Source organism: Misgurnus anguillicaudatus, chromosome 6 (assembly GCF_027580225.2).
Source record: "Misgurnus anguillicaudatus chromosome 6, ASM2758022v2, whole genome shotgun sequence".
Lineage (NCBI taxonomy): Eukaryota > Metazoa > Chordata > Actinopteri > Cypriniformes > Cobitidae > Misgurnus > Misgurnus anguillicaudatus.
The window spans coordinates 29,291,332-29,302,974 of NC_073342.2; the positions used below are offsets into that span (position 1 = coordinate 29,291,332).

The 11,643-nt window shown below is 35.8% G+C and overlaps 2 protein-coding genes across 2 annotated transcripts; one reads left to right on the forward strand and one right to left on the reverse strand.

The window, feature by feature from the left end:
* Window positions 1-1,313: 1,313 nt before the first annotated feature.
* On the reverse strand, window positions 1,314-2,620 carry LOC141364189 (uncharacterized). The gene is made up of 2 exons (XM_073868276.1): window positions 1,566-2,620; window positions 1,314-1,392 (listed from the first exon to the last, which is right to left on the reverse strand). Exons 1-2 carry the CDS (start codon window positions 2,498-2,500, stop codon window positions 1,314-1,316), a joined length of 1,014 nt encoding a protein of 337 aa, XP_073724377.1. The 5' UTR covers window positions 2,501-2,620.
* Window positions 2,621-4,972: 2,352 nt separating this feature from the next.
* On the forward strand, window positions 4,973-5,969 carry LOC141364208 (uncharacterized). Its single transcript, XM_073868302.1, has one exon. It carries the CDS (start codon window positions 4,973-4,975, stop codon window positions 5,849-5,851), a length of 879 nt encoding a protein of 292 aa, XP_073724403.1. The 3' UTR covers window positions 5,852-5,969.
* Window positions 5,970-11,643: the final 5,674 nt, after the last annotated feature.

Below are 11,643 nucleotides of genomic sequence, written 5' to 3' on the forward strand. Positions count from 1 at the left end.
CAACAATTCATTGTATCCCAATATAAATTTCTCTGTCCAAAAATATGTTTTAAATATATGCTAAATACATTTTGTAGAAAGTAAAGCTTAATTAAATATATTTTTGAATTTGAAAATATATTTAGTTTTAACCTTCATATATTAACATATATTTCTAAATGTATTTCAGGGGCAACAAATGAATTTCTAATTTTACAAACCATATGGCAAAAAAATATATTTTTCGTGGCCGAAATAAAAGTTTGTATAAAATGTATAAAGTACAAGTATAAAAAATGTATAATTATGTATAATATTAGAAGTATATTTTTGCAGTTGAAAATATATTTAATTTATTATTTTTACAGGTTTGTAATACAAAGTGAAATGTTATGTGAATATAAATGCTTTAAAATATATTTCAAAATATAAAAAATGGCAAAAAATATATTGGTGAAAAATACATGTTTGTAAACATTTCAAAATATTTCAGCACATCTTTTTTTGTATTTTTTTAAACATATTTCAAATTATATATATTATTATTATTATTTTTGCAATATGGAATAGGTCAAAATTATGGATTTTTCTTCTGTGCCCAAAATCTTTAGGATATTAAAGGAAGATCATGTTCCATGAAGATATTTAGTACATTTTCTACCATAAATACATTAAAATTTTTATTTTTGTGAGTGGACAACTTTAAAGGCGATTTTCTCAATATTTGTATTTTTTGCACCCTCAGTTTCCAGATTTTCAAATAGTTTGCTCGGCCAAATATTGTCCTGACCTATCCTTGTGGTCCAGGGTCACATAGGCTACTGTACATATTCAGTATAAATATTTGTTTAAATTTGTTAGCCCAAACAATTTCTCATTTGAAGTGGATCAAAAACATTCATCAAAGTTGTCCTAAGATAGTAACATATTGGTTTAAACCAACTTTTTGGAAAGGTTTTCATCCACTTCAAATGTTGACTAGATGTACATCCTAACATTCACCTGTAGACTTGGACAAACCAAGCCTTATTAAAAAAAAAAAAACATTCATTTGATTCATAAAACGTTTGTCTTATAAAATGAGATAAGTTAAGAGGATATTAAACAACAGTTATGAATAATTTTGCTTCCTGCATTACAGAATCAAAACAATTCTGCAGCCTTATATTTTTAAGTCAAAATAATTAGTTTCACAAGTCATTTTAACTTTTTAACAATATCTAAGTAATGTAAAAATATTCAAAAGAGTAAGTTGAAATGACTTATAAAGCCAAATTGATTGTACTTAATTTAAGGCAGTAAAACATTTTAAAGTGTGCTCCAAGTAGACCTATCTATGTTTCCCTGATACACCGTGTGATGCTAAGGATTTTTCCACCTTCCTTACTGGAGTCCACGTGTTCAGAATCCACCCTGTGTCAAAAGAAAGAGACAGATGCACAAAAAGTTCAGTGTATGAAACAAAGCGCAGTTAACAACTGTTTTTGGGAACGTTTTGTAAAATGTTTGGGCATTAACATAAAGAAATATGACAAGAGCAACATAATGCACTTGTGTAGCACAAATATGCGCAAACTAAGATTAACCTAGTTTTCCTTTTGAATATTTTGCTCCACACGGTGTTCCAGACCGCCGCGCGTAACGACGGACTTCCCCAAATGTACAGCGCCGGTGTGCTGAGCGCGTTAAATCGCGCCATGGTGGCGAACACATTCGTGGCTTCATTTCTGAACCTCAGTCCGTTCTTGGTCATATACCTCACAGAGATGTTTATAAAGGACGGAGCCCACAAAGTAAGAAAACAAATGACCACAAAAACTATAATGCGCAACGATTCCTTCTTGCTTTCCTTATCGTTGCTTGGCGCCTCTCGTCTGAGCTGCTGTCTGGCGATCATGTACAGTTTAATGGTCATCAAAACTTTGACGGCCACGATCACCTGCAGTACTATGACTCCAAACGCGTTCATTTGAGCTGCAAACGCTACCGGCACCACGCTTTGAACGATCAGAATTGAGTATGTATAAATCCAGCAAAGCGCACAGACGCCGATCACGACCACGCGCGTGATGTGACGCTCGTAGAAGAAGGGATAACCAACGGCCAGGTATCTGTCAAACTGTGCAAACAGAAAAGTCAACACGTTCACGCCTAAAAATGATGGCAAAATGTAAAATGTGCCGTTTCTGGACGGATAGCCTTCCTGGACATCAAACAGGCCGAGATAGAAGACAGAGCAGCCGGTTAAAGTGTCACTGATGCTGGTGTTTAACATGAAGATAAAGCGGTTCTGAGAGCGCAGGGCCCTGGTGCTCACGATACCGATGACCACAGAACCGGCCAGGAGAGCCGAAGCTGTGGCAAACAGAATGTGAAAAATAAATATCAGGTAATCTTCAGGATGCGTAAAGTCAAATGAGAGAGGGACGGTGAGGTTAAACGCGAGCATTGTTATGCGTCTTGTGGATGAAGGAGACAGGCTCGTTGTACGAGTGTTTAAGTAGATGAGGGTCGATGTCATGGGACTGAAATTTGACCAAGACTATTAACTTCAAATGAGAAAAGTATGCACTTGGGGTTTGGCTAACAGTCTTGCTCAGGTCTGATGGCAGAGATTCTTGGGCCTGCAGTTGTATTTGGATATATTTGGGGCACTTTAAGAAAATTACCTGTTTGTAGTTGTTGTTTTTTTAGAAATTCTTTCCCCATAGCACAATCCACATTTACATATTGTAAATATTGTTTTTATTTTATATTTTGACAGTTTATTTTGCATAATAGAATAGCATTTCGCATTTGTGCTGGCTAGACGACTGGGTCAGAGTATTTCCAAACCTGCAGCTCTGGTGTTGTGTTTCTGGTCTGCAGTGGTTAGTAGTACCAAAAGTGGTCCAAGGAAGGAAAAACAGTGAACCGGTGACAGGGCCATGGGCGGCCAAGGCTCATTGATGCACGTGGGCACTGGGTAGCCAAGGCTGGCCCATGTTGTCTGATCCAACTGAAATTGCTGAAAAAGTGAATGCTGGTTCTGATAGAAAGGTCTAGTGGAGTCCATGACTCGACGAGTCAGGGCTGTTTTGGTGGCAAAAGGGGGACCTACACAATATTAGGCAGGTGGTCATAATGTTATGACTGATAGGTGTATATTTACACTCACCTAAAGGATTATTAGGAACACCTGTTCAATTTCTCATTAATGCAATTATCTAATCAACCAATCACATGGCAGTTGCTTCAATGCATTTAGGGGTGTGGTCCTGGTCAAGACAATCTCCTGAACTTCAAACTGAGGGGGAAAAAATCCAGTATGCGACAGTCATGTGGGCGAAAATGCCTTGTTGATGCTAGAAGTCAGACGAGAATGAGCCGACTGATTCAAGCTGATAGAAGAGCAACTTTGACTGAAATTACCACTCGTTACAACCGAGGTATGCAGCAAAGCATTTGTGAAGCCACAACACGCACAACCTTGAGCTAACCTCATCTCCACTACAAATAAGAAAAAGAGGCTACAATTTGCACAAGCTCACCAAAATTGGACAGTTGAAGACTGAAAAAATGTTGCCTGGTCTGATGAGTCTAGATTTCTGTTGAGACATTCAGATGGTAGAGTCAGAATTTGGTGTAAACAGAATAAGAACATGGACCCATCATGCCTTGTTACCACTGTGCAGGCTGCTGGTATAATGGTGTGAAGGATGTTTTCTTGGCACACTTTAGGCCCCTTAGTGCCAATTGGGCATCGTTTAAATGCCACGGCCTACCTGAGCATTGTTTCTGAACATGTCCATCCCGTTATGACCACCATGTACCCATTCTATGATGGCTACCTCCAGAAGGATAATGCACCATGTCACAAAGCTTGAATCATTTCAAATTGGTTTCTTGAACATGACAATGAGTTCACTGTACTAAAATGGCCCCCACAGTCACCAGATCTCAACCCAATAGAGAATCTTTGAGATGTGGTGTAACGTAAGCTTCGTGCCCTCGATGTGCATCCCACAAATCTCCATCAACTTCAAGATGCTATTCTATCAATATGGCCAACACTTCTAAAGAATGCTTTCAGCACCTTGTTGAATCAATGCCACGTAGAATTAAGGCAGTTCTGAAGGCGAAAGGGGGTCAACACAGTATTAGTATGGTGTTCCTAATAATCCTTTAGGTGAGTGTATATGTACAAAGACAGGGATGGGCGGCTTCGGTCCTGGAGGGCCGGTGTCCTGCAGAGTTTGGCTCCAACCATAATTAAAAACACCTGAAGCAGCCAATTAAGGTCTTACTATGCACACTAGAAACCTTTATGCAGGTGTGCTGAGGCAAGTGGGGGCTGGACTCTGCGGGACGCCGGCCCTCCGGGACCGAGGTTGCCCATCCCTGTACAAAGAGAACAAAAAGTTCACTCATTAAACTTCACAGGCCATTGTGAGGCCTGTGAACAACACAGTGCCATGATTGATGTTGTGCTCCTGCCATAAAAGTTATGTGCCTGCGCTGTCAGAAAAAAGTTACAAAACCATACCCTTTTGGGTACATTACTATACCTTAAGGATCTATTGTGTACCTTTAATGGTTAACTGTTTTGTACACCTAAAATTTAACTGCACAAAATTGTTCCTAAAGACAATAAGTCCTTAGGGTATAATATTGTTGTACCCCAAAAGGTACAAAATTTCAATGTGTTGTACCCACAAAGGTACAAAAATAAACCTTTAAGGGTACCACTCCAGTAATGTGTAGGTTTATATTTACTGTGATATAACGCATCATGGCTAAGTATGTGTACTCGTTAATCAGTTCATGTAAACAGGCATGAAAACAAAAAAGCCCTCCAGGAACTCTCACGTGGTCACGGGGAGTCCGTCTGCGCGTTTAAAACGCCGTGCGCACCGCGTCTCTCCGCGCACTCACCACCAGCTCTCCTAAAGATCAGTCATGACTCTGCTGCTCTAGCATAACAGCTTATTATACTGACACTATACCATCACTCATGAATATTTCTGAGAGTCATATGGGCCTGGCCCCTGTGCTGCCTCTCACCAGTTTTGGCAACGTGCTTTTATTTCTTTTTAACGCAGTTCACGCCACCGCAATTGTTTTTATTAACGCGTCCGTATTTCTTTCCATAATGGTAAACCGAGCTCTGCGCAGCGAGAATCGCTTCATGTACATGCTCAGCACGTGTCTCAGTGACATCTGCTCAGGTGTGTCTTATTATTACAGCGGACTTTTGGACGTGAGTGAAGATTATAACTCCGCAACACGCACATACTATATTGTTCCCACTTTTTTGGGTTTGTCCTACATGGCGATTCTAGCCGCGCAGGCGGACCGGTACCATGCTATCTCTACACCTTTTAAATATTCCCAACGCATGACGCGTAACAGAACCTTACTGGTGATACTGGCGTACTGGGTTTATGCTTTTGCGATCGTGGCTGTTCAAAATCTGGTGCCTAAAGGAGTCTATAAGAGTGTGACGGGCATTGGTACTTTGGTGGCAAACATTTTCACAATTGTAATCATGATTGGGTTAAACATCAGACTCTTTCTCATTGCCAAATATCAGCTTGAACGCGAACCCCCGAGCGCGGAACGAGACAACAAGCGCGCGTCCGTGTATCTTATCATAGTAGTTGCCGTGTGCTTTCTGGTGGCGTGGTTGCCACTTTTTATTTATGTTATAGTGTGTATGTTCAGGGGTAATGTGTGCTATATACTAAAAAATGAAGGGACAGACCCTTTGCGTATTTTGGCACGTCTCAGCACAATTATCACCCCCTTACTGTATATCAAGGGCTGTCATGCGCTCAGGAGAACACTACTAAGTCAAGTCTGGAGAACAACATGCTGCATGAAGAAAGGGTAAAGGCTTACGCATTCATTCAGGGGTCCTACAGTTACATGACATTGCAATTTACAAATTTAGCATTTACAATAATAATTTAATTGTCTTTAATTGAAATTAAAATTTTAAAACACTATGAACATTTCTACAGAGAATATAATGTTTTTGCACATTTGTGAGTGCAATCTTTATGTAATCTCTATGTTTTTATCTTTATAATAATCACAAATATCTGGGAAAAAGTCTTAAATGTGTAAAACAAAAGATGGGAACCCTTTAATCAGGTCTGTCGATTAAAATCTTCAATTTAGTTAATATATCTCAAATGTTGTCATTTATCTAGCAGGCCTTTTGACCAAGATATTAAAATATAAATTACAATAATAAACAAAACAATACAAAAGTGATTTGTGCTGACTTTAATGAAATTGTCTTCTATCACTGCACTGTGCCATACACAGAAAAAAGGTACAAAAGCTATAAGAGACTTTTCCTTTTAAAAATGTCACATGTGTACCTTTGTTATGCACTTTTTAGGTTTACTTTTTGAAAGGGTACCACACCAGTGACAGTGTTTTTTTTTATCTGAAAGTTTATATTATATATATTATTATATATACTTTATATTTGATTGTGAAGTCACCCATAATTTATCCATAGTTATCAAAGTACGCTTTGCCTAAAACTGATTTAAAGAAACTAAGCAACTATTGGTAACACTTTACAATAAAATGTTAGTTATTAACTAAAATGGTAACACTTTACAATAAGGTTGTATTTGTTAACATTTAGTTAATGCATTAGCTAACATGAACTAACAACAAACAATGCAGCATGTATTAATTTGAGTTCATGCTAATTTTGGCATTTACTAATACATAATTAAAATCAACTAATTTAAAAAGACTAATTTTATTCACATTAATTAATGTACTTTGAAAAACTATATGGTTCATGTTGGATAATGCATTTACTAATGTTTACTAATATTATTTTAAAGGGATAGTTTACTTTAAAATGAAAATTCTGTCATCATTTACTCATCATCATGTTGTTCTAAACCTGTATGAATTTATTTTTTCTGATGAGCATAAAAGAAGATATTTTGAGAAATGATAAACACACAGCAGTAAGTGACCATAGACTTCAATAGTAGGAAAAAATATTTTGTAAGTATTGTGATAAATGAAGAAGAAAATATTTTGATAAATGATGATAAACACACACAGCAGTAAGTGACCATAGACTTCCATAGTAGGAAAAAAAACATTTTGTAAGCATTGTGATAAATGATGAAGAAAATATTTTGATAAATGATGGTAAACACACAGCAGTGAGTGACCATAGACTTCCATAGTAGGAAAAAAACATTTTGTAAGCATTGTGATAAATGATGAAGAAAATATTTTGATAAATGATGGTAAGCACACAGTTGACGGTACCCATTAAATTCCATAATTTTTTATTCCTACTATGGAAGTCTATGGTCACTATCTGCTGTGTGTTTACCATCATTTATCAAAATATCTTCTTTTGTGTTCATCAGAAAAAAGAAATTCATACAGGTTTAGAACAATATGAGGATGAGTAAATGATGACAGAATTTTCATTTTAAAGTGAACTATCACTTTAAAGTGTTACCATAATAATAAATGTTGTACAAACATCTTATTATTATCTAACACATAAAACTTTATTGTAAAGTGTTACTCGGCTACTTAATTATGTTTAATGCTGTTTTTGATCAAGGTGCTCTTGACATTTTTCTTAGAGTGAATCCAAAGTCTGTGAACATCCCTCACTGATAAGAAGGTGGTCTGTGGCTGTGATCTTCAAGATGCAATCTAACTTTCCAACAAATTGGACATGAAGTTTAAATGTTAAGATTTAAAGTTACAAAAACCTCAGATATACCAAAATATATCTTAATTTAGTTTAGTTTAGTATTTTTTAAAATTTGACAAGACAGGACATTGCAGGACAAAACCCTGAAATGTGTCAAACATACACATATTCCAAGATAAAAAAGGACAAAATATCTAAAATGTGTATATATAAATAACACAGATACACAGATAAGTCATCTTCAGTGTACATATAGTTATTTGTATCTTTTGTGTAATATTATAGAAGCACAAATTGGACAGTTGTGTAATTCATGATGAACAATCTGTGAAAGAGTACCAAGACAGACACTGTGCTATACTAAAGTAATACATATCTGTGTAACGTATATACGATCTAGATCATCTACATAAATATATAGCATCAAAAAGCTTTATCATGTTTGTAGATTTTGTAAAACACGGCAAGTTGCAATTGCCAAAGACACAAAGGTGATGTCAGAACAGATCCTTATCATGATTTTTGCTTTTAAATGGTGACATATGTGTTTAAAAATGTGTTTATAAATGTAAATCACTTTGTAAAAAATAAAACTGAGAAATTCAAAGTGTTTAAGTATTTTTTTTTTTTAAATAAATTACACATTAAAACCTTTATGGTTAAAATATCATCTCAAAGGGATTTCACCCTAAACTAAAAATTCTGCTATCATTTACTCCCTCTCATGCTGATCTGTATAAAGATATTTATATGAAGCAGGAAACAGAAACCCAATTAAATACCACAATGGAAGTAATTGGTGCTTCAAAACGGTTTGGTTACAAATGTTGCTCAAAATATCTTTGTGTTCAGCAGAAGGTTTGTAACAACATTAGGGTGAGTAAATCTAGTAGAGATGTAGTAATCTGGGATTGATCACTGTTCCTAGAGTTAAATTAAAGAAAAGGGGTGAACATGCATTCTCTGTATAGGCCCTAAACTTTGTAATAGCCTATGAGTTCATAATAGACCTGCTGCTACTTTACAGGTTTTTAAATCTCAAAACACATTATTTTCCCATCGCTTTCAATATCCCTTAAAGTTCCATCCATTACCGCAACAGTCAGAAAACATCAACACTGACATATTTTCAAAATGACATGACAAACCTGAAAGAACATAATTTGGAGATTCTGCACATGCATTTAAAATCAAAGTATTATGCTTCTATTAATCAAATTAACATTTTAATAAGCATCTGTTGCGGTAATGATAATCAAAATGTCGTGTAAGCATTCTGACAAGACAATATTTCAAATTAACTGTAAAAAAATGATCTTACCTGGTAGCCATCTTGAAGTAACTGGTCCATGTGCTTGGTCACTCAAAATCAAACTTTATTAAAATTCTGTATGTGTGCTTAAACTGTTCTCAAAAAGTGTTGCGGAGGATGAGAACATCAGGCATGGACACATCATTTTCCTAATTTTTCTTCATTATTATTATACATGAATATTCAGTAAATATTTTTTCTGTCATCTAAAGTAGTCTAGCAAAACATCCATTTAATGTTTTTCTTAATATTTTTTGTTAATTTGATTAAATTACAACATAACGCATGTTCAAACACAGCCGGACACATTGCGGTAATGAGAATTTCAGCAGAAGATTAGATAAAATTTACAATTATAAATTCTTATGTTGAAATCACACATTGTGCAAGGTAGAACACAGTATTGTGTTAATTCTGATGCTTTTTAATGTTACTATATTACACATTTTAAAGCTAAAATCATTAGTGCCGAAGTGTATCAATGGTTTCGTGAGAATCACCCATATATTGTTATAGATTTTAAAGGTGCAGTGTGTACATTTTAGTGGCATCTAGTGGTGAGGTTATGAATTGCGTGGTGGCACAAAATGGCGACTTCCACGTAAGGGGACCCTCTGTGCATGTAGATAAAAAAATCTCATTCTAAGGTAATAAAAACATAACGATTCATTATAATAATGTCTTTATACACCCATGATAATGTAGTTTTGTATATTATATTGCATTTCTGTCAAGAGATCCTTCTAAAAATTACACACTGCACCTTTAATATAGATCTTATTTATTTGCTATCTTTGATGTTTCTATTTACTACTTATTTTCTGAGGTTGTAAAGCACATTGGTCAGCTGCTGCGGTTGTAAATGGGGTTATAAATAAATGAAACTTGAAACCTACATAATGAACTATTTTATTTTTAACTCTTGATCAGGAATTTGTTTAGGGCTTTTAAGACTGCATATGACAATTGTATAAGGTTTCTATTTCTTGATAATGCTTTACAAACCTTTCTAACAATCTAAAAAATGTGTTTTCTGGGTTAATTTAACCCCCAACTGGGTTTGTCCCTTTTTTTGGGTTAAAACTTTTTTTTTTAAAGTGCAACTGCTTTATTAAATCACTACTATATTAAATACACAAATGTTTTTAACATTATGTTCCAAGCTTCATCAGCCGTAGAAGTATATTAATTTTAACCCTTGCAGGTCAACCAGTCTGCTGATCTTGTGTGTTTGCATAAGTGTTTATGATTTTGATGTGTTTGGACAGCCCAGTCTTTTTGTAATCATGCGTGCGCTTGACTCCTGCTCATTCTAATTATTTTAAGTGGTGTTTTGCAAACAGAAACTGATAGTATCCCCTAGAGATTATTGGAAATTTATAAATACACAGACCAACAGCATCTGACTGACTGTGTATGTCTATATGTGTGCATTTGTGCATCCCTGAAAAATCACAGTAATGATCATCTATTATGGGATTTTAAGTTTTGAACATCTCCCAATCTGTTAAAACACTCGCTCCCAGGTGTTAAAAAGACGATCCAAAACTCACAACTGAAAATAAATGTTTCTGACAGAATAAAGCCCTTGTGTGTATGTGTTTTGGTATGCTGAATCATTAATTGACCATCTTAACATCCATAAATCCCCATAAGGCCCATAGTGTACCACTTAGGGTTTCATTAGGATCTTAATTACACCCTGAGAGATAAAACGCTTTATGAGTGGGCTCAAGTGTCAACACGAGGAAATCAACCACATTTGAAATAAAATCAAGTGGCACAAAACAAACCCCTAGAGAAGCAAACCATCACTATTGGTTAAGAACAGTTGAATGTTTTTATAGAATGGAGATGGGGGGGGGGGTAGGTGTATGTAAGTTGATATGAGAGGACGATATGTACAGTATGCACATGCAATCATACACAATGTATATTTGTTTGCTGAGAGTTGAAAGCATTTTTGATTGTGCTTCTCTATGTGCTGTTTGCCATGTAAATATTAAACATCACATGACAGGTGGTGCAGTTTAAAAAAATATATAAATAATTTTAATGATTAAAAAATCAAGACCAACTTGCACTCACCTAAAGGATTATTAGGAACACCATACTAATACTGTGTTTGACCCCCTTTCTGCCTTAATTCTACATGCCATTGATTCAATAAGGTGCTGAAAGCATTCTTTAGAAATGTTGCCCCTTATTGATAAGATAGCATCTTGCAGTTGATGGAGATTTGTGGGATGCACATCCAGGACCACGAAGCTCCCGTTCCACCACATCCCAAAGATACTCTATTGGGTTGAGATCTGGTGACTGTGGGAGCCATTTTAGTACAGTGAATTCATTGTCATGTTCAAGAAACCAATCTGAAATGATTTGAGCTTTGTGACATGGTGCATTATCCTGCTGGAAGTAGCCATCAGAGGATGAGTACATGGTGGTCATAAAGGGATGGACATGGTCAGAAACAATGCTCAGGTAGGCAGTGGCATTTAAACGATGCTGAGTTGGCACTAAGGGGCCTAAAGTGTGCCAAGAAAACGTCCTCCACACAATCACACCATTGCATTAATGAGAAATTGAACAGGTGTTCCTAATAATCCTTTAGGTGAGTGTATGTACAATAAACAAAATGTTTATGTTCATTAAA